The sequence below is a fragment of the Tyto alba genome, unplaced genomic scaffold, assembly GCF_018691265.1.
Source record: "Tyto alba isolate M040663 unplaced genomic scaffold, T.alba_DEE_v4.0 Super-Scaffold_1000006, whole genome shotgun sequence".
NCBI lineage: Eukaryota > Metazoa > Chordata > Aves > Strigiformes > Tytonidae > Tyto > Tyto alba.
The window spans coordinates 8,202,663-8,225,663 of NW_024881272.1; the positions used below are offsets into that span (position 1 = coordinate 8,202,663).

Genomic DNA, 23,001 nt, shown 5'->3' on the forward strand with positions numbered 1-23,001 from the left:
CAGCGTGTGGCTCCCGCGGCTCTGGGGAACCTGCTGACTGCTCCTGTCCTTCCACTCGGTTCTCGGGGGTGCACGGGGGCTCAGCTGCCCGCGGGGGAGAGCATCCCACGGCGGCTCTGTTGGGCAGGGGAGAGAGGGTTGAGAGCAGCCACCAGCAAGGTCCCCTACGTGGTAGAGGCTGGGAGGGACCCGACCTGGACGAGCAGTGCGGGTTTTGTGGCTGGGGAGGCGAGAGCCGAGCCGCCCACAGCCACCCTGGCCCGTGCCAGGAGGGAATGCGCAGGGCAGAGCGGGAGGGGGACAGGGGCAGGCACCCCACCTTGTCCCCAAGCCAGAGCTCCTCAGTTAGTTCCCCATCCTCCCCATGGCTCTGTCGTTAAGCAATAAACTGTTCGCAGAGGAGTTAAAAATATGTTTCAGCATTATTTTGTCTTACATGCCCCGTTACAATCCCGTTAACACTTCCGTATGCAAACAAGTACGCAGGCCACCCGCCGACAGAAGTGACCCTCCAACCCTACCACATGCCTTCTCATCCCCAGTTTCCCACCCAGAGATGGCCAGCACTGGGACTGGAGGGCTCTGGCAAGATTTTCTGCAGTTTCCATCTGGTTTCCACCGTGCCTTGCCCCACTTTGCCCACAGAGCGTCTCGCCCGGGTGCGGGAGCTGAGCCCCGGCTGCCCGGGGTGGCGAGGGGAGGCGGGCAGGGTGGTGGGCAGGGTGCCGGTGCCTGGCAGAGGTCTGGGTGCGCTCCGGAGCTGGAAGCGATGCCAGCTGAGGGATTAGGAGAGCTGAACAGACTCCATATCCACAGCATTGCTCGTTAAATGGCCCCGCAATTAGGGAAATCCTGGCACTTTGGCTGACAAAGGCAGGGAGATCAAGCCCTCTCTGCAGCTCCGTGTTCTGAGTCTCACTCCGCAATGATTTCGGTTGCCTGCTCCACCGAGCAGCAGCACGCTCATTTTGATCTCAGCGTGTGCAGACCGCTTTCCAACCCCAGTGCTCTTCAGGCTCCCTGCTCTGCTGCTTCAGAGCCAGCCCCATGTGCTGGCCTTCGAGCCATCACCCTGGGCTGTCACCGGCAATAGCGGGGGTCCGGGGAACCCCCTGGGTGATGCTGAGTGGCTGATCTCTGCAGATGGTGTGGCTGGCGATGAAAGGGGGTGAAGGCATCCCGCCTCCCGCCTGTACTTGCTCCGCTAAGGGAGGAAGCCCACGGGGGCAGCATCTCCCCATATCCCTGTGCCACATCGCTCTGCGACCGGGGGGACACTGCCAGGCAGAGACGGGCCGGGGGGCTCTGCTGTGCTCTGCCCAGCACTCCTCACAGAAGGCAAAATGTATTTAAACACTCCGAGGGGATTTTTGGGTGTCTGTACATGGTCAGCAAGTGGCACGGCACTTCTCCCCTGTCCCTCACCTCAGAGGAACTGAGCTTTTACGTCAGGTTGTTCAGAATAAGTGGTGTTTTCTTGCAATAACCTTTCAGTGACATTGCTGGTGGTTCAGGCATTCAGACCTCAGCTCAGCCCACACCCAAACATCTGCCTTACATACCAACGTTTTATAGACCCAGATAAATGTTGCCTCATTTTTACCTGCCCCTGGTCTGGGGTCCTTAAGACAAGCTTCAGTCATCTATCCCAGCTTTCTCTTTTGTGAACAGGAGAGCTGGAAACCCATTAAAATGGAATGAGGGTATTTCATAGTTACAGGACGTCATCAACCAAGAGGTTTAAGAAAAACAGGAGGCAGAGAGGCTTCCAACAAAATCCTCAGGGCTGGCAGCTTTGTGCTTGTGCTGCAAATCACTTGTCCTGTGGCTCATCTGCTAACTCTTAACATTCACATGACCTGGCTTACGCCGTGATTACCTTACCTGCCAGCAAGTCTCCTCTTAAAAAGAAACAGAGAAGTGCAAAGGCATTCCTGCATCAAGCCCTGCAGGAATGCGCCGGGCGCCCTGAGTCGCCTCTGCCGTCCTGCTTAATCGCCCGGGGAATTTGTACTCCCCACTTCCCCACCGCTGCCCTCACTCTCAGCAGCCCCTGGAGTATTTATATTGCAGATGGAGCAGCATAGCTTTTACCAAAGTTGGTCTGATGTACAGAGTGGCCGTACATCAGCTCCTGAAATGCTCCTGATTCTGGGCATGCGATGGAGCAAGAATTCACAGATTGGTGGTCATCCTCCAGGTAGCAGCCGGGGCTGTAATCACGGCTGGCACAGTGATACAGCCGCGGCTCAAGGAAGGGGCAGCTGCTCAAATCTGTCCTTTGGCTGCCTTTTTCGGGTCTGTACCCGGGCCTGGCTGTGTAGATGGGAGCCTGCAGCTCTCCCTCTTGATCAGCAGCTGCTGGGGAGCTACAGCGGTGATTTGCAGCAGGCAAGCACCCCACAGCTCCCCCAGTGCATGCACGGCCCATGCAAGCCACCTCTCCGGCCACCTCTCGCTGTGTTTTGGCCACCCAGGCACGGCCCCCATCACCTGGGGTCCCCACGCAGGTAGGGACATGGGAAAGCAGAACAGAGGCTTCCTCCTGCTCCTGTGGGACCCAGAGCCTGGTCTCAGTCCCAGGCCATGCTGTTCCATCCCTCCTGGCACCGTGCGGGAGCCTCGTGCTGCTCTGTGCATCCTGCTCCGAGCCCGTGCTGAGCCAGGGGCTGCCTGGGTCCTTTCCTGCCTCCGTGGAGCACCCCCAGGGCCAGGGTGCTGCTGGTGGGGTGCTGGGGGAAGGAAAATGAAAAAAAAAAAAAAAAAAAAAAAAAAAAAAGCAATGACAAAGGAAACAGGTTTATCATCTCTCTAATCATCTCTCTGCAGAGTGCCGGGGCTCAGCCGCAGAGGGGTTTCTGAGCCATGATTCAAAACCACACTGGGCTCCTCCATGCAGCCGTCAGCCCAGAGGAAGCCCCATGGCAGAGGTCTGGCAGCCCCACTGGCGTGGGCACGGGGAGTGGGGAGTCCCTAACTTCTGCTTTATCCGCTCCAGTGGGTTTGTGAGCTCAGGCACGGCTGCAGCCAGCGGGGAGCAGCCATGTGAGATGCTGAGAGGCTCAGTGCTGTGGGCACGGCCTCAGCAAACCCCAGGGCACCCCTGTGCCCGCAGGGGACTCAGATAGTGCCCTCGCCAGGGGATAAGGGTGGATGGGCTGTGGAGGAGAGGTCCACAGAGGAAGTAGAGCCAGGGAAGTGTGTGGGCAGCTGGGTGGGAGGCTGTCCAGGAAGCACAGGCAGAGCATCTATGGTGGAGAGGTCACATCCCACCTCTCCTCTGTGCTGGCTGCAGGGGCTCGGGAGCAACTGGACCCCCAGGGACCCCCAAAGGGCTCAGGTCTGGGCTGCCAACAGGGACAGAGCGAGGAGGCTGCCAGGGGCTGGGCGGGTGCCCCGCACCCTGCCCTGGGGCTTACTGAGTGCTCGGGGCTGGGGACCAGCCCAGCTGCATCACCTGGGGCAGAGGGGACAGGACGGTTTGGGGGTGCGCTGGGAGGGGACGTGGCGCTGACTCAGGCCTGTGTGGGAGGGCTGGTCCTGGCAGTCAGCTGCCCGTGGCCAGCTGCCAAACCCAGCACCCGGCCATCTGAAAAACCTTCATTTTGGGGGCAGCAGAAAATCGATTTACTCCCTTCCGAAAGGTCACCGTGGCAGCAACACAGCAAAGCAAAGCGGGAGGAGAAGGGGGGGGGAAGGTGACCTCCCGAGCCCCCCAGCTTGGCTCTGTGGGGCACCCCTCCCTGGGCCCCGGTGGGACCGAGAGCGTCCCAGAGGGACAGAGCTGCTGTGGCCCCCCAGCAGCCCCCGAGGGAGGGAGGACAAGGACTGGGGTGCTTGAAGGCTGAGCTCTGAGCCCTGCTGCCCTGGCCATTGCTGCCCAGGCGGTTATTTGGGGTCAGGTACCCCGGGCTGGTGCTTGCCCTGCTGCAGGGATGCCGGCACAGCCCCCTGCGTCACTGGGATGTTCATCCATGGCAAAGCAGCTGCCAGAAACCACCCGGGGTCAAACTCCCCTGGAGCCCCAGAGGGAAAGATGCTGAAAGTGGGCTTTTCTGAAAACTCACCTGAAAGAGGGGTTTGTGAGTGTGAGGAGCTGGTTCAAAGCAGAGGAAGCAGCTGGTGCCCGAGTACACACAGAAACCAAAACCCTGCTGCTCCCGGGACTGGTGAACGGCTCAGAGTGTGGCCGCAGCCTGTGCCAGGTGAGACCTGGTTTATATTTGACACGGTGGCCAGAGCACCCTTGCCAGCCTTCGCCATCCCACCGCACTCTTCCTCTCCACAGTGCTGTGCCCCACCCATGGCAGGTTTGGCAGCGTCCAGGAACCAGCTCTGCCTGTCTGATCTTACTGTTTCATATTTCAGATGCTCTGGGAAAAAACCCTGCCACCCAGCACCAGCATGCCCGACAGTGTAAGTCACCCAGCTCGGCCCTGTGGTGGGCCAGGGTTGGCATGGCCATGCACGGTCCCTCCAGCACCCCTGGCCCCGTGGACACAAGGACACCCAGAGGTGCCCAGACCTGAGCTGAGCAGTGGCAGCCTCAGGCACAGCCAAAAATGACAGCTTTTGGAACAATCACTCTTGTGACAATGCTTGTCACCTCTGTGCTCCCGTGATGAGCAGAGCTGCTCCTGGGGCACCTTGCACCATCCTCTTTTTTTTTCACACCTTGCTCCTCTCTGCCCACCCCCCCCCCATGACAAAGGTTTCCCAGTGACAACAGGCATGCCGTGGGGCCAGGCAGAGCCTGGCTCTGCCCCCCAAGCCCCCCAGTGCCAGGGGCTCAGGTGCTGCAGAGGTGCCAGGACTCTGCCCTGCTCCCACGCCCTGCTTCCCACTCTGCTCCACATCCACCTGTGTGGGACAAACCCCCTCGGCCTCTGCCAGGTTGAGGGGACCAGGCGCAGGAACCGGGGGGGGGATGCCCGGTGGGGGGAACCCAGCAAGCAAAGTCTGCTTCCAGAGCCTCGGGAGGCAGAGAGGGCAGCTCAGAAACAGAAAGGAGATGGGTGTTGTGCAGCAGGCAACCTGGGCGAACGCCCTGCTGGGGAGCGTCACCATCCAGCTCAGTCGCAGCAGCCCAGCTGCGTGGCAGGATGAGGCCTGGCGTGGCACAGCCTGGGAGCCCTTGCAGGCAGATCCCCGGGTTGGCGGGGGAGGCAGCCCAGGCCCAGCGAGGCTGCAGGGTCCTTGGGGAGGCCAGGGCATTGCAACGAGGTGAGGGGGGGTCCCCCCAGCTCTGGGCACAGCTCCGCACCGCCGCGCAGGCAGTGCCACCTGCAGGCAGCGGCGCCAGAGCCAGCTCCAAGCACCGTGACGCCGGGGCTGGCAGCATCCTATCGAGCAAGCTCTTGGTTTCTTGGCTTCTCCCCTCTGCCCTGAGCAGCGGGACCCAAGCAACTAACCTCACACCTGGGTGCTCAGGAGGGGCGGGCAACCCCCGGCAAAACAAAACCCAGCCTACACCTCCCTCGCGCAGAGCAGCAGGAGCGCCTCAGACCTGTGCAAGGCAGGAAAAGGGGCTCTGTAATTTGAATTGCTTACAAAGTGCTCCCTGGAGCCCCACGGGAGAGCTTTCCTTGCCTTCCTCTTTAAGCAAGCAGCCTTTGCAGCACTGTGCCCTGTTAACACTGACACAGGCCGGGGGGATGCCCACCCCACTCCCAGTTTGTTCTGCTTCATGGGTGCCCCAGGTGAACAGCATCGCCCCACACCTGTCCCCGTAACAATCTGCCTGCACACCTGCCAGCCTCTGCCCAGGCTGAGGAGGCTGCCTGCCTGCATCCAACAGGCACAGAGCAGGAAAGAATCACCTGATATAACCAAAGTATAGTCAGAAAATGGCCAATGTCATGTTTTCTCAATTAGATCTGCCCCCAGAAAGGAGCCCTTATCCCAGGTGGCTTCAGCTATGGAGCCTTTACTCTCTTGTGTCCCTAGCAGGAAAGAAAGCATCCTCTGAGCTCACAGAAACAAGACACAGGAAACTCCACGCTGCAGAGGGGATTTTTCAGAAGCGTTTATTTCACTGCTGACACTGGGGCTGCAGGAGGCAACTGCTCACCCAGCTGCCCTTCGCTGCAGAAACGTCACTCCCCTCAACCACAACAATCCACGTACGGTCGGTGTCTGCTCACCTTTCAGCACCGACATTACACAGACCTACATCACTGGGACATTCACCCGATAGGGACACCACTTAAAAGGATTAAAAATAATGATAATAATAAAGCAACCTACAAAGTAACACTTGGAGGCATCATGCAGAAACCAGACGATTTTAGACTACGCGGCAGATCAGGTTTGCTAGGTTTATTGGTGGACAAGTGCTAACTGCTTCCCTGCCAGTGCAACACGGTGCCAAGCTGGGTACTGTTCCCAGACAGGACAACAGCTCCCTGGTTTCCTACCCAGTAGCAGGAAACACTTCCAGGTCACAGTTTATACTTCCAGAACTACACAAGATGATGTGCTTGTAAAAGGTGCTGGGGAGTCCTGAAGCTTCCTTCTGTGACACTGCTCGCTTCCCACCAAGCAGCAGACACTTGAGTGCAGGAGAGTGCCTGAGCTGTGGGGTTTCTTTCTCTTTTTTGTTTTTTAAGGAAAAAAAAAAAAAAAGCTGACTGGTAAAATGTTATTCTTAGCCCAGGTGGACCAAAAAAAAATAAAATAATAATAAAAAAAAAAAAAAAAAAATCACATTACACTGGAAATCTATAGATTGGCCCATAAGAAAGAAGCTATATACTATTGCCCCATAATGTGTTTTTCTTCACCTACAGTTTCAAATTCCCGAGTGAGGTAGGGAGAGGGTGACCACAAGAAAAAAAGGTGGTGTTTCCAAAGGATTCCACTATTTTAAAGTCATCCTTTTGAATCCTTCATGTAAAGTTAAAGTGTTCTTTAAGGAAACACTGACTTTTCTTCACAACAACATTCAGAGTTTTGTTTTTTTGGTTGTTTTGGGTGAGGAAGAAAACAAGCATCCCAGAGATGAAATGCTGGCAGCTTTGACACATTTTGGAAGGAAAGCACAGTTATAAAAAGGAAGGAAATAATGCAGTGAGAATCTGCAGACAGAAAACTAGAGTGCTGATAGCTTGTGCTGTGCCTGCTCCAACAGCATTGAATTACACACCCTGTTCACATGGAAACATACTGTCATACACAGCTGTCAGGAGAGGGGAAGTGGACACTTAACCTGTAGTTTAATTTTGTAGGAATTGGTAATATAGAAGCCTTTCATTGCCCCTTCTCGTACTAGACAGAATGTATTTTAAGGCATAATTTAACATCCATTTCTTCCTAAAGCAATTTAAAATGTAACAAGCCAAGATGTCAGACACAGAAAACTCAACAATAGCTATTCTGACAGAGGTGAAAGCTATTATATGTACAGTGCAGTATTTGCCTTCAAACAGGGGAGTCTCATCTTCAAAAAACAAAACAAAACAAAAAAAAAAAACCTGCAGACCCAGATTCTAAAAAAGCAAACATTGCCAACACAAGGAATGTTCATTAGAGTCCAGTTCCCACTAGAGCTACTCAACAGAAGGAAGTACAAGGTGATTATGCTAAACTGCACCGATTGTTCCCAGAGAGTGCCCCCAGGGAAGGGGGGCAGAACTGTGGGAGGCCAAACTCTGCAGTACCCTAGTGCAAACTGCCTCAGAGGAAAAGCCTGTAGTCAACAAGCCTTCACACCTATTGTTAGGCTTCACTAGGAGGTGTAGTAGTCAGGTGTCACCTAACAATTTCAGGACACTCCCTTAAGGGTGATGGTCCTGTGTGGATTCTAATGCACATCCCCCGTGAACAGTGTCCTGCACACATACACCTGCCAGGCTACCGGCTTTCCCTCTTCCGTGACTGCAGCTGGCTCACAGCCACCAGAATCTCACATAGACGATCAGCATGATAAAAAACACAGCTACAGCTGCAAGTTTGGCATAAGTGGAACGCATGTTCAGGTACTTCGCATCCTGACGGTACTTCTTGGACAAACTGGACAAGTTGTTGGCCTTGGAATCAAGAGCTGTTAAAGGGAAAGGGGAGAGAAGTTAATCAAAGTTAACCGATGTTCCCCAAAGGTTACATGAACTGTACAAGTTTCTCTGGAGCAGCTGAAAGCACAGCAGTTTCACATGGCAGCATGGCCTGTGCCTATCTGCAGTGCCCTAGTGCTTGTCCTGCGGGGATGAAAGCCAGCCAAGACGCGAGAGCCTAGTCTCAACCCAAAAAAAGCACCAGTCAGTACCTGCCAGGTGCTTCAGGATGCAACTGATCCAGCTGAAACACCCATGGAGCCCACTGTTTTCCTCATATCAGGCTCAGGGATTAGCAAGCCTTTCCCTCCGGTATGCTTTACCCGCCCAGCTGACCAAGGGGACAAGCAACCATATGCCAAATTCCAGACACTCCCTGTACCTGAAAGCGCCTCTCCTCGCTGTAAGACTTCCTCGATGTTGGCCACCATAATCCTCTGCACATCCTGCAGCTCTGTGTTGATGGAGCCCAGGTTCCTCCTCGCCCGGCTATCAATGTAGAGCTTCTTGGTTTTCTGTATGTAGGTATCTGGAACAGGAGGGGGTTATCAGAGGGAGTCTCACCTAACACAGAGCAGCGCGGCTGCCGAAGGAGTGGGAGCACTGCTGAGACAGCCAGCAGACTGCGTGCAAATATTTGTTGGAGCCAGGCCAAGAGACTTAAAGCAGGAAATCTGAATCAAAGGACATTTACCATTTCCCTACCACTTCTCTATTCCCTTGCTTAAAACACCCACTTCTCTAGTGCCAAGAAGATGCTGAAACATTAATTCAGTAGGCCAAGCTGGAGAGGATCCTGTGGTTGCTGCTCCCACCCAGCAAGAATTTTCCTAACTAGCCACAAGGAGAGGGACCTCACCAAATTCAATGAAGGAATAGGGCCTGGAGACCGTTGGCACCTTCTTGCCATGCTGCTCATCAAACTCTGAATGCAAGTCTTCCAGATACGCAAAGGCCAGTTTCTTGGGGAATGCAGCTTCACACAGAACCAGGTAACACACTCCTTTCTCAATGATGTAGCTAAAAGAACAGCAGACAGAGGATTAATCAATTTTGAATCACAGAATGGTTCGGGTTGGAAGGAACCTTAAAGCTCATTCATCTAGTTCCACCCCCCTGCCCCGGGCAGTGCCCCCTTCCCCCAGCCCAGGGGGCTCCCAGCCCCGTCCAACCTGGCCTGGAACCCTGCCAGGGAGGGGGCAGCCACAGCTGCTCTGGGCACCCTGGGCCAGGGCCCCAGCACCCTCACAGGGAAGAATTGCTTCCTAATGTCTAATCTGAATCTACCCTCCTTGAGCTTAAAACTGTTGCCCCTCATGCAATCCCAACAGCCCCTGATCAAGAGTCCCCCCCCACCTCTCCTGTCCCCCCTTTAAGCCCTGGGAGGCCGCTCGAAGGGCTCCCCAGAGCCTTCTCTTCTCCAGGCTGAACCCCCCCAACTCTCTCAGCCCGGCCTCCCAGGGGAGCTGCTCCAGCCCCCCCAGCATCTTCGTGGCCTCCTCTGGACCCACTCGAGCAGCTCCGTGTCCTTCTGATGGGGGTCCCAGAGCTGGGCACAGCACTGCAGGGGGGTCTCAGGAGAGCATAGCAGAGGGGGAGAATCCCCTCCCTTGACGTGCTGCCCACACTTCTCTTGATGCAGCCCAGAACACGGTTGGTTTTCTGGGCTGTGAGTGCACATCGCTGGCTCATAGTGTTTTTCATCCACTAATACCCTCAACTCCTTCTCTACAGGGCTGCTATCAAACCTACCCTACCTATCCTGCCCGATCCTATCAAACACTACTCTGCATACCTTTATTCCTATGAGACAATGAGAACTGGTTACAGGAGCTTTCAGTTTGCCATGTATGGATCAGGTGTAGACCTTTCTACAAAGTAATGGATTATTTTTTCTTTACCTAAAATAAACTTTCTTGTAGCCTCACACCCTATAGCTGGGCCAACAGCCCTGAACTTTGACTTCACTGGAACAAAAGTTGGCCTGTGAGTACCATTAGTGTAACAAAATACCAGCAACAAGAGTAGTATAATTTTGGAGTAAAAAAGGGAGGACACCCTCGCTCCTGCAGTTGGAAGGAGGGGAGCACAAGAAAGTTTGCCAGCAGAGTAGAGGGGAAGGTGGCCAAGCACAGCTTCAAGACAACACAGCACAGCCAAGTACCCGAGACCCACAAATGGGAAACTCTGCCCTGAGATTAGGACACACACAAGAATTTGATCTTAGAGTGCTAAAAAGCCATCCAGTGATTGCCAGCTCTCGCTTTCCATTTTAGAGAGCTGGGTATCTCCTTCCCTCCGACATCTGCCTGTTCGTGGGGTGTTGCTATCGATGTGCATGACCTCAAAGGCAGATGGGGGGAAAATATTGGTGCTAGATGGATTCTGGTGACTTTCCCTACAGGTTTGCCATGGGTAAGGATGACTCTGCTACCAGCTCTTCAGTTGGAGCTCCAAAATGTACGTTGGAACAGGAGCTGCCCTTGCTGTGAAATGTCGTTTCTTTTGTTCCGCAGCTGAATGCACAGAGAGGTCCTCTTCTCCTCCTCCCACCACCTCATCCCCATTGCATCTAATTTGTATTTGTTCACAGAGGTTTAGTGCTGACCCTGTTTCAGTGTGAGCTCCACTGCCTCTGTCAGCACTGAGAACAGGAGCCTTTCATTACAATTCAGCTAAAAAGCCTGCTGAAATACAGGATAAAACAGAACCAGCCTTGAGATTATTTAGGGTTCACTACAACTGTGTGCTGCCACACATTCCCAACTACATTTTCCTCCTCACCTAGCCAATAGAAAAATAAAGGCAACCATATTTCCACCAAAACCAAGGGAACAAAGACAGTAGCTAGCCCTGCATATGCTTCTGAACTATCTATATAATTCAGGGTGGAATTTAAATGCTACTTTTATGTTCCTTCTTTTGACTTTCTGCATAATACCATTATGTAGTGGTCTAGTTAGCATAAAGATTAACAGTGTATTAAAGAACTGATCCTGTCACGAGGGTACTGTAGTTAAATAAGCAGCTTAAAATTGTGTTAATAGCTGCATCAGGCTTGCAACGCAACTTCCCCCTCACACCGTTTTTCCAGACACCCCAACAGGTCCAGTGCTTTGAATTAACCATCCTCAACTTGTTTCTGGGCTCAGTAGTATCCATTTCTCCTGCCTCTATATGGCCTGTGTGCAAATCCCACCAGCCTTTACATAACAACTGATACACCCCAACCAGAAGCAAGAAACTCCAGTTACTATAATCCATTGTACAAGTGTGTCCCCACAAGCCCATGCTTTTATTCCACTTTATGTCACACAGCTTGGACTGCATCAGTGCGTAAGACTAATCCTACAGTACATCATGTCTCTCTTCTTCCCTTACGCTTGGAGACCTACCTGACAGCTTGGAGTTGCTACAAATCATCACCCGAAACCCGATTTAGCCACTGTCGTGAACAGCAAAACTTCAAAAAGATCTTTTAAAATAAGGAAAACTTGTATCGGAGAGGGATTCTGACAGCATTTCTCAAGAGCCAGAGCAGCACCCTCAGACAAGAGCAGCCTGAGGAACACACCCCGTCGGTACGGCTCTGTTACGCCTGCTCAGGGCAGCCGGTCCTGCCTGGAGCTCTTCGGCTGTATTTCCCACTTGCTTTTCTCCTGATGTGACATTAGATGTGTTGGATTTAAAGCTGATCTGTCACCACCGCAGACAGTGAGTTGCGCCTCATGCTGTCCTGGGTTCAGACAATATTGTCAACCTCAGTTCAACCTCAGAGCAGAGCTCCTGCACAGCTGGGCTTCTCGGTTTTACGCTCCGTGCGTGCTTCCGATCTTCGGCACCGCACCCGATCACGCCGACTGCTCGGGCAGGGTTTGGGCACAAGGGGCAGGCGTCGCCGTTTGCCACTGCTACCTCCTGTACTCCGGATTGCTGCACACTGACTACACAGCCACCAGGTTTCTTATTATCTTGGACATTTTGAGAGAAAAAGGCCTTATCGTGGCAACAGTGGCAAAGGCCAAGGGTTGTTTTCAACACGACAGGTAAGAGCCACTTCAGCCATTCACCAGCCAAAGGTCAACTGCCTGACAGCACAGCAGACGTGTTTCTGCACCTGCACAAGCCGTGTACACCGAGTGCTGTAGCTGAAAGGGTGACACAGCTTTTGGAGCTGAAGTCAGACAGAAATCACCTCAGCGGTCATAGTTTAAGCTTCCTGTTTCAGTAAGACTAGGCTCTTCTCCAAATTGATCAAGCTAAAAACGCTCAACATCAACTCCCACACTTACTATGCTCGCACCACAAAATGCTCTACTTTGGTTTGTGCTGCCCTCAGCAGTCAGAGCTTTGATTTTGCAGAAAAAATGGTGTGCGGGGTCAATAAGCAGCAGGGTCACCAGTCAGCATTATTTTAGACTAAATCTCAAACTTCGCCATTTCTTCCCCTTCCTGCACTGTTATCACAGGAGGTTTTCAGATCTGAAAGTATTCTTTCTATAAAGGTCCTGCCTTAATGTTCCTCCTTAAAAGAGGCAGCAGTTGAGTTCTCTGCAGTAGCTGCTGTCAATTCCTGTGGAACTCGCCTAGGGACTAACTAGGGAGAAATGCTCCTTTCCCTGCCTATCTGCCAGCCAGCCAACTTGTCAAAACACGAGCTTGCCCAAGTCCTCCTGCCTTGTCAGAACTGGTGACATTACTGCCATTGCTAAGAGGCTTTGACTTCCCGGGCACTGCAGGTGGCACAGCCTTCCCAGACATCGCTCTGCTTGCATCATGGAAGCAGAGCAAGAAGGGATTTACTAGGATCTACATGGGATCACTGCCAGAGCTACACCCGTGCAGTGCTGTGGTAACATTTAAAATGTGAGAGTTTTTTAATTCTAGAAAGTTTTATCTTCCAGAAGAAAAATGAGGCACAGCAGCACTTTGCAGTTAACTCTGGCAACAACACCCAAACCTGACAGGAGATAGGGATGGAGGGACTATTTTAATCAGAGCATCCTCTGACTGCTATGACTCCCTATCAAAGGCAACCAAATGTCAACAGAAAAAAAGATTAAAAAAAAAAAAAAATCTTGTCGCAGTTACTATATGTAAGCCAACCACGAGGAAAGTTGCCTCAAAACTTCACGGCTTTTGTCAAAGACTGCCTTTCAAAAAACTCCCGTTCCTGTCTTTTCATGTCGCTGAATCTCTGAAGAAAGGGGCAGGGCAAGAGATTTGCTAAAGGGCCCTTGTTACAGAAGCAGAGACCTAAAGCCAGCCTTGCCTCGCGCCCAGAGACAGCGACCCAGCTGTAACCAGGCAGGCGGTGACCAGAGGGTCCCCGCTGCTGCTGCGCCAAGTGTGGGAAATGCTGGCACGGCGCTGGCAAAGCCGCGCGGCTCTACCTCGCTGATCGCACGTGGCACCCCATCTCAGAGACTTCTAACATCACTACTGCTGCGAACAGCATAATGCTGATTCTTGACAAGAGCTTGGGCTCGATTAAGTTCTCAAGCATTATGCTGCTAGGTAATTACAAGCCATGTAAAGAAGCATTTGCTTTATCAAACATAAGCTTGCTCTCCTGCCTTTTGCCGACTGTCAATTCTTCCGCTGTTTACTTGCCTTTCCAGTTCCCTTTCTATTGATTAAGGAGTAAGGATGTCTGACCTGAGCATTCTGTAAATTGTCATTATTTTACATTCAAGTTCCCTCATTAGTGAAAAAAAAAAAAAAAAGCCAAAAGTGCTTTAAGTTGAGAGTTTCCCAACAGTTTAGGAAATGAATTAAACACACCCAACACATTTGGGAACAATCAGACTGAATCTACAAGATGAGAGAAAAGTTTGTCAGACATTAAAGAATTAATTATTAAAAAAAAAAGTCAGAGACACTCCATGTGCTTCTAACACATGAAGCTAAAGCACGAAAAGGTTTGCTCTCATTGGATACACACAGAGGAAAACCTTGTGTGAGAGGAGCTCACAGTGGTAGCCCCAGACTGCTTTCATCAAGGACATCTCTTTTTCAAAAAAGAGAAGACACAAGAGATATGGAAGATGCACTGCAGAAAGTGCAAACAAACAGAAAAACCTTCAAAGGAACAGAACCTACGTTGTTTTCGGCAAAGGCAGAGCCATGAACCTGTCTGAAAGACAAGTGCCAGACAGCGGTGCCAAGCAGGAACAACTCACTGTCCCCTTCGAGCAGCTACTGCCCTGCGGCTAACAGGGCAGCCCGTTCGGTAACTCACCCTCTCCCGGGTTCCTAACAAACCCCCGCCCCGCCCCAGAAGTGCCCACGCTCGTTTCCGTGGCGGCAGAAGCCCGTTCCCACCCCCCGGCACCTCCCGGTACTCACTGGAAAGCCATGGCTCCCGCCTCGAGAGTGCACCTGGTGGGGGACTGCTCGTTCAGCTTGCGGAACAGCTGCTTCGCTTGGCTCTGGTACTGCTGCAGATCGCGGCCTGACTGAGGGCGGGAGGACAGGCTGCTGGGGGCGGCGGCCACCGGGGAAACGCCGGCGGCTCGGCCCGCGGAGGAGGAGAGGCAGCACAGGGGCAGCTCGCCGCCCTCCACCCCTGACCACCGCCCGGGAAACGCTTGTGAAAAACCCGCCCGGCGCTTCCCTCCCCCGCCCGCTCCTCACCGACACACCGGGGCCCCCCCCCCCCACACACACATCCCCCCCCCACACACCTGCTCGTCCTCCTGCATGGAGGCGGCGAGGGGGAGCCCGTCCGCCACGCGGGCGATCATCGTGAGCAGCACCATCTCCGCGCCCGCTCGCTCCCTCCCTCCCGCCGTCCGCCCCTGCCACGGAGCCGCCCGGAAGCTGCCGCCGTCGGCATCCGGTCCTACGGTTGCGCTTCCGGCCGTACTCCCGGTAAAACCGCCCGGGCGGGAACACGGAGCCGCCGCTTCAGGGCCGCAAGCGGGGGATGGAAACCGGGCGCTCCCCTCCCTGGCTACGCCCCCCTCCGCGCGCACGCACACGCCCCCCTGCGCCGAAGCACCGCCCACATGCCGAACGCCACGCCACGCCCCCATGTAGCCACGCCCACATGCGACCCCGCCCACCCGAGCCCCAGACAGTGATTTTTTTGCCCCGCCCCCCCGCCGAGCCCCGCCCCCTCGCACGTGACGCCCCCCCCGCCGGGGCGGGGCGGCGGCGGCGGCGGCGGCGGCGGCGGCGGCGGCCCGGTGGGCGCGCGCCAGGCCGGCAGCCATGGCGGCGGCGGCGGAACGGAGCCGCCTCAGCTTCCCGGGCGGCACCGGGGCCCTGGGGCGGCCCGTGCCCATGAACCTCTTCGCTACCTGGGAGATTGACGGTTCCAGCCCGAGCTGCGTGCCCAGGTAACGGCGGGCGGACCCTTCCCCTCAGGCGGGCAGCCCCCCGGGGCCTCACGGCTGGGCGCGGAGGCCCCGGAGGCTGCTCCCTCAAGCCCTCTTTCCCCTCAGCTTCGTTGCCCTTCCCTTAATTTTAGGGTCCCTTCTCCCCACTTCGGGCTGTCCCACCCCTCGCCGTTACCATAGAGATGGGTAGGGCTCCCCCTATCCCTTCAGTGGTTTTTGGGGTGGGTGGGGGGGTGCAAGGACCCCCCCGACCCTAAAAAGGGGGAGGGAGGGAGGAGCACTGCCCTCTCTGTCAGGTCGGGGGGGAGATCACCCTCACAGTGTTTTAGTGCCTCCCCCCCGCGCCAAAAAATAAAAAAAAAATCTCTGGCATGGGGTGTGTGTTGGTGGGAGGGTTTTGGGTGTCCAGCTCCCCACACCAGATTGCACTCTCTGTGTCCCACCATCCCATGTGGGGTGTCCCGCTGACGGGGGCTTTGCCTGCTAAATCCCCCATGTCAGTTGCCTCAGGTGGGGGCATCACTTTCTTTTCTGCTGTTTTTTCACTCGCTCTCAGCCTCGAATCTTTTCCCGTCTCTGGTGTGTGTGTATAAACACACGGATGCCATCCCTGCCTGCGCTTTTTTTAGCCCGCATTGGAGGGATCCCTTTTAGTTTTTATAAAATTAGCGCTTTTTCAAGTCTGGCTTTAACAGACCGCCTTTGAGGATTTAAACATGCCGAAAATGAATCTCTGAAGCGCCTCTATTCCTCCTCTTATTTTTTTAAATGGGGACGCAACGAGTGAGCGAAAAGGGAACAGAGTCATCAGGCTGACCTCGCAGGAATGTGAAGCTTTGCAAGCTTTACAAACCCCCCAAATCCTTCTGTCTTCTGTGCCACCCAGATAGCAGGTTGGACTTAATGGCCATGCCCTTGTCTTGGCAGGGCTAGCCACTTGCTCCTGGGACCAGTAGCTATCTTAGCTTAAACGTTGTCCACAGTTGTAGTGCTTTGACATTATGGGCAGAAAGATAGTGTGGAGCAGAAAACCTGCCTCCTGCAGCTGCAGATGATCTTGGTTTGTAACAGCTTATCTGTGCTGACAGCACCTTGAAGTATCCGTTGGGCAGCAACTTTCTCTGCTTGTGTCTTGTTCAGCCTTTCCTCTCTGCAGCGGGAGGTCTTGGAAGGGAACTAGCACCAAGGGAAATGTGCCTTTCCTCAAGGAGTCCCTTTGCTGCAGAAGGAGTTGCCTGTATGGGAGGAGCTGGGGGCACAGTTGGTGCACTTTTGGTTTTTCCACTGGGTTCCAGCGTGGTTTGCGTCGACCCTAGTGGTGTACAGAGGACGTGGAGGCCCTCTTGTAATACCATTTTGAAAACTGTTCTCTCCATTGCACCCTTGACTACAGGAGGGCAATTCGGTTTCCATCTCATCCAACATTGTTAACAGTGCCTGTTAAACTGAAATAAAAAAAAAAAAACAAATGTCCGTTGCTGTCAAGGACTTTTAGTTCTGCATTATCATTTATGCTGATACTTGCAGATCTGAAAACAAGCTCACAACATAGCTTGCTTGTTTGCAAATCTGTAGATGACCAGAAAATGCAGTGTAAGGACACTGGCCCTGCCATGATGTAGTAGTAGGGGATGGGGGTGCATCTGCACAGGACTTGGCACTTTGGGTGGGTTCTGGGTGCTTGAAATGCTTTGGGTAGGTGGGCAGCAAGCAGATTGCAGGCAGGTGTTCAAGGTGCCTGGAGGAATCTGGGTGATGCAAATGACAGGTGGGTATCTGGGCAGGTGGGGCAGAACTGGGGCTTGAAGGAGAAATTTTGGAGTCACTGAAGCAAGCTGTGAAGCAGGAGCTAGTGAAAGTGCCCATGTTGCATGCCCAGGGGCCTGAGGCATCAGTGAGGGAACTGGGGTGATTGGGACCTTCTAGGAACAGAGCTTTTGTATGAGGGAGTTTGCGTGTAGCGGTGGGTCCCTCTAGTTTCAGCTCTGTTGTTGCCATCAGCCTTTGTTTGCTGTTCCTGGGTCCCCTTTTCTCCTAAATCCCAGAAGGATAAGCGGACAGCCGGCTGCTGCATCTGCCACTGCTGACCAAATGACCAGGTCTTTCCACATCCCCGCTGGACGTGGACTGCCCCACGTGAGCTGGGAAAGCGTGCAAGGGCTGCATACAGAGTGCAACGAGTGGCTTGTCTGCAGTTGTAGCTGTGAGTGCCAAGTGTTTTTTGTTAATCTGAAGTGAAGTCAGGAGCAGCTGAGGTTGCAGCTTCTGCAGCAACGTTAGTCTGATTGCCCGGTGAGGTGTGTGCTGTGCTGCTTGTGCTGGGCAAACGCTGAATTCTGTAGCAGCAGCGGAGGTGCAGAGCCTAGGTGCTCAATTCTGTTGTTTCTAATCATTTAACATCATGTCTTGTGATGCTACATTGGGTCCATGCCTTGCACTTCATTACAGTCTTTGCAACAAACCTCTTGGTCAGAGAAGGCAGGAATTTGAAAACCTTTAAGATGCACTACTGCCTCGGTATTATAAGTTCATATTGTAATGATTTTTCCTGTGGCACAGCGGTGTTTAAGATTCTTTATGTTAAAGCAAGAGAGACTGGGATGAAAACTTCTGTGGGGGAAAGAGTATTCAAAATGAGCTTGTTGTTCAAGCAGACATCTGTTAGGACATGAAAGGAGGATATGGAGGAGAGTGAGCCTTGGTGTGTGGTCAAGTACTGTGGAACTGCCTTGGTCTCTTCTGAGATTTCCACGAGTTACAAGTTCCCCTCTGGGTTTCTGTTGACAAGACGGGCCTTGCTAGTTGAGAGGAGGCTTGAACTTGGCAGAAAGTCAGAGGATTCATGGAAGAGGGGCATGTGTTTGGGGAGGGAGTGTTTCTTTCTTCCCCTTTCTTTTTGGTACAATAAATCTTACCTCATTTCTGAACTGTTTCTCCTGCAGTAAGCTGGGGCAGGAGGGACTGGCTGTAAGCAGGGCCAGGAGCGGGCTGTGCCTGCACTGCCCCGGGTTGTGTGGGTGGGTGCTGAGGTGGAAGGCCACATGCGGATGTGGTGTATGCTTCCCAGATGATGGCTGAGAACTGGACTGTGGGAGGGAGATCTCTAAAGCATTGCTCTTCAACGCACTCTTCTTTGGCGGACGATTTACTGAAAGCCCGTTCAGCTTGGGTGGGGTGTCAGTAAAATCTGGAAGGCTGCCTTCGTGTGTCCATGGAGTTTCCTTGTGTGAAAAGGCTATGCCTAAACTTAAGGAAGAATAATAGTGAAGAGTCATAGTGTTGTTTTGCAATTGTGTGTTTTGAGAGAAACACAAGGTTATGTGGTGTTTTGCACCTCGGCTGGTCTCCATTTCTCTTCTGCCATTTGCAGAAATGATTTTCTGATTTCTTTCTTCAGCGCATGTAGCTCCTGGGGGTTTTGACCATTGTGCTTCTGAAATGCAAGCGCTTTCTTTTAGTCATCCCAGAAATGTGACTCAAACTGTCTCACTATCTGGGCGTAACCACTACATACCAGAAGGGAGAGATGCCTACCTTTTTCTGCAGTTTCTTCTGTGCATTGAAATATTTTTCCTTTGAGGAAGATTACATTACTTAAAGTTCTCTCCTCCACCTGTAAAAACTAAGAGTGATCTTCTCGCTGCATGGCTCTGAGAGAATCAACACTTTTTCCCTCATTTTCCTCACACTGAAAAGTAAAAATTATTCTGTGGATTGTTGTTTGTTTTTTTTGTTTTTTTTTTTTTTGTCTTTCCAATCTCTTGATGACACTGTGGGTGTGAATGGCAGGATGCCATCCCATCCTGAAGAAGCCTCATGAGGAGACAGCACCATGGGGAGGCTGTCTATAGGAAGAGTGGTCTTGAGGGGAAGGTTTTTTTTGGAAGGAAGTCTGCTGGAGCAAGAGAGGGTGAGGGTCAGTGCTCCCATTCAGAATAGGTTTTGTTATAGGCCTTAAGTGTCACATACTTGAAAAAGTCCCTCCTAAGCTTTGAACTGTGGAGTGTGTTGAGACCGAGCTGCACATGAAGCAAGTGTGGGCTGGTGTCCCTTGGAGATACGAAGGAAGCCTGTGGAACAGACCTGGGAAAAGGTGGTGCTGGAGAGCCGAGGTTGTTTACCACGCACTGCCTGAGCATTTCACATATGAACTCGCCTCTGTAGCTTGCCTGCTGGGTGAGGAAACGTGGAGGGAATTCACGCGTGTCCCCTGGACTCGAACAGGAGGTTGCTGGTGCGGGGGTGCTGCTGCTCAGCGTGCTGTGGGATGGCCTCACAGCGTGCAGACGTTCACCCCAGCCCTGGTGTGGACATCCCCGGGGGCAGTGGAAACGGATTGGGGTGGGGCTGCGGATTCCCAGCAGCTGAGTGGATCCTACCAGTTTGCTCATGCCCCGGGCTGTGTGCTCCTCTCCCTCTGCCAGCTCCCATCTTCATCCACTGACCTGTCTCGCTGTTGGCTTCTTGTAGGTTAATGAGTTGCAGTGTTTTGCAGATAGGGGTCTGCAAGCATGTAGAGGTAACAGCAGGGATGTGTGACCAGGAGGGACACGGTGAGGACTGCTGGGGCATGGAGCCGCTCCAGCAATCTGCATGTTTGCACCCCTACATGGTGTTAATTCCCCCGCTCGGCCAAGTGCCGAGGGAGTTGTGACCTGTGCGAAGTCTGTGTCTGGCTGTTCTCCATGAGGGTTTGCCACAAATGCACTCAGAAGGGAGAGAGGCTTTGCCTCTTGGTATGAAGGATGCGTGCCTATGCTGGGAATGGGAACTTCTCTTGACCAGTGAGAGCGTGTTCTGACCTGGCTTGAGCAATGGCAACTACGTGCAGTATCGGCAGAGGAAGGTGGACAACTTGCTAGAGTAATAATTATGATCAGGTGATGCTACATAATTAAAAATGCTGATTACTTCAGGTAGGGAGAGATGTTAATTTAAATGTATCTTACCCTCCTGATCTATTGGTATGCTAACATTTAGGAGGGAGCTCTTGTTTGTTAGTATAACTGCTGGCATGTTCATTGGGAGCTGACTGTAGATTTTTGGTACATTTGGAACTAGGAAAATGTCTAATTACTCAGATGACTAGGTACGTTTCAAAAGTGCTTATTTGGAGGCTTTGTTTTGACTTTGTTTGAATAGCATGGAATGCCTAACATTTTACTACTGAAGGAATTTGAATACAAATGAGCGCACAGGATAGGCTTTAAAAAACAATTGCTAAGGCAGTGTTGAATATTTGAGATGCATAAGGAAAAGCATCCACAACTGAGCAATAGAGATTAAATTCTTGGGGTAAAGTGCAGTGGCCCAAAACCAACCCCTTTACTCTTGGAGCCAGGAGATCCTATTTCTTCTTCTTAATCTTCGTGGAAGATATCAAGACCAAAATAACATTGCTTCAGGCAAGATCAAGTGATCCCTTAGTGCTCCCCGTGTAAATCCTATCACAGCAGTTACTAAGTTTGTAACTTTGTATGATACTATTGAATGTAATTTGGACTCTTGTATTCAGTGGAAAAAAAATTCTGTCGGGAGTCTGAGTGGTTTGTTGGAGTCAAGCTTCCAGCGGTACCTATTTTGAGTTGGCTTTTAGCTGGTGAAGCTTGTGCCTATCAAGAACAGTTCTGAAGAAGTCTTAAAATCTCAAAGCTGCTAGATAAACGCCGCTGGATGGAATTGTGTGTGGCTTTCGTCTGGATGCTTTGCACTTGCTGAGTTCAAGAGGGTATTAGGGGTGGAAGGAAAGGGCTGCTCTTTCAAAGGGCCTCTTTCCTTGCCTTCCACCGAGTGAGGGTGCCCAAGGGAGCTTCCCCTCGTGTTCCCTGCAGGTCTGGCCCGTGCTCCTGCAGCCCGGTGGCAGGAGGCGACCCTGCAGCTGCTTGTCCAGGAAATAAAAGCTCTGTCGAATGGAGCCGTTGATACTCCACCTTTCATCAGCTCTGAGCACGGGGATGATTTCTGTGGCAAGCTTGTGGCTGTATCAAATTAGCTATGAAGTGATTTGCATAATAGATTAATCAACCAGCAACAAAACATCCCTCTTTTCTGCCAAGAAAAGAAAAGCAACAACTCAGCTGTTACAAGAGGCCATTATGTTCCTTGCAACCCTTAATCTTTCTTTTTCCAAGAGCACTCCGTGTTTTGGCCTTGCGCAGGAAGCTGGCCTGCTCACTGGCTTTATTTGCGTCACATCTTGGCAGCTTTTTCTAATTCTTTTGGGCCAAATTTTGCCACCGTTATGGTGACCTTCTAGGGAGGGTATTTCCTATGGAATTGGTGGCTGGCTGCCAAACAACTCTGTATTGCCAGGTCCTCCATTAGCCTTCGCCTTTCCATTGACTTAATAGAGAGTGAAATTCCTCTGGGCCCCGCGTGTTCCTGCAGAACTGCCCCATTTCTCCAGGAAGCCAGGGAGCAGGAGGACAAGGAGGGAGCGGGGACCCTCAGCAAGCGTGTGAGTGGGCAGGAACTGGTCACTGTATTTTCTTTTTTCTGTGTTTCTACCTCCCTATAAGCCAGTAATACAAATCTCCTAACCTGTACGGTCCTCGCGTGGCTCAAGATGTGACATCTGTGTGTCCTTGCTTGGTCGAAGCATGCTACCTCCCAGACAGTGTTGGGGGAGTCTTAGTCCAAATGGATTCTAACTTGCAGATGATAAGAGGCTTAACTGTCTAATTGAATGTGATAGCGTGAAGCTCCTCTCATGGTGAGGTTTAATTGGATTATGGTACTGTACAGTGATGCGGAGGCTTGCAGGGCATGCAGCCAGCTTCACAAGGAGAGAGTGGATCCTTGCTAATCACTCATTTGTTTAAAACAATGAATTGCCTAGAGACCTCTGATGGGCATGCAGCAGCCCTGGAAGAGGGATTCCTCAAAAACGAGGGTGGGTCGTTGATGCACATGTAGACCCCGTCCTTGAGTCAGTGCAACTGTAGCAGAGGGTCTGCAGATCTGCCTGGTGAGCCCGAGTCTGGGGAAAAGGGGAGGAGACGAGCTCCCTGTGATTGGAAGAGTAGATGTGCAGACTCTCTTGTTGTGTGCTGGAGTCTGGAACCTTCTTCCTCCTCTAGAACCACTTCAGACTTTCCTGCAGTGCTTTGTGTGACTGTGTCTCTTGTCACGGAACTGTGCTTTACTTCTGAGGTGGCCTGCTTGTTCCTTCTCATCTAGCAGCTGTGAGTCTGCAGGCCAGTCTGGCTTCAAGTGCAGTGTCTTCCAGGGCAATGAGTATTTTTCATCAGGAGCTCAAATGCCAGTGGTGGACATCCCCTGCTCCAGTGGGAATGCAATCTAATTTTGAAGTGTGCAGCAAAAATATAAACCAGATCAGCTTGTATGCTGTGAAGTTTGCTTGATGGAGGCTCCCGTGCATATGAACTAGAGCTGGGGACTGCAAACCAGAAAGTGTGCTGTTGCTTGCCTGGCTCAAGGTGGTGCCTGGTGGCTGCTGCACCTTTGCAGCACCTGTGTTTTGGGCGCAGCTCCTGAAGGCTCTCTGCTTTGTGGAAGTCACTGTCTGCCTGAACTGCTGAGTGGCTGTTTGTGGGAGTTTTTGTACTGAAAGTAAGAGTGTTTATTTTATTGATATTTCCAAAGAG

General features: G+C 52.5%; 2 protein-coding genes across 12 annotated transcripts in view; one reads left to right on the forward strand and one right to left on the reverse strand.

Moving 5' to 3' along the window:
• Nucleotides 1-6,001: 6,001 nt before the first annotated feature.
• SEC22B (SEC22 homolog B, vesicle trafficking protein) lies at nucleotides 6,002-14,977 on the reverse strand. Its single transcript, XM_042785139.1, has 5 exons — nucleotides 14,738-14,977; nucleotides 14,400-14,509; nucleotides 8,911-9,071; nucleotides 8,434-8,580; nucleotides 6,002-8,041 (listed from the first exon to the last, which is right to left on the reverse strand). Exons 1-5 carry the CDS (start codon nucleotides 14,810-14,812, stop codon nucleotides 7,887-7,889), a joined length of 648 nt encoding a protein of 215 aa, XP_042641073.1. The 5' UTR covers nucleotides 14,813-14,977; the 3' UTR covers nucleotides 6,002-7,886.
• A 231-nt stretch (nucleotides 14,978-15,208) lies between these two features.
• Nucleotides 15,209-23,001, forward strand: part of PACS2 (phosphofurin acidic cluster sorting protein 2) — an 82,786-nt gene continuing 74,993 nt past the window's right edge. For 10 of the 11 annotated variants that reach the window (XM_042785603.1, XM_042785637.1, XM_042785612.1 and 7 more), the window contains exon 1: nucleotides 15,209-15,394. In XM_042785603.1, coding sequence (XP_042641537.1) covers nucleotides 15,267-15,394 — 128 coding nt within the window. In that variant the 5' untranslated portion in view covers nucleotides 15,209-15,266. The remainder of the gene's footprint in view (nucleotides 15,395-23,001) is intronic. The other variant, XM_032998646.2, reaches the window with a different exon arrangement.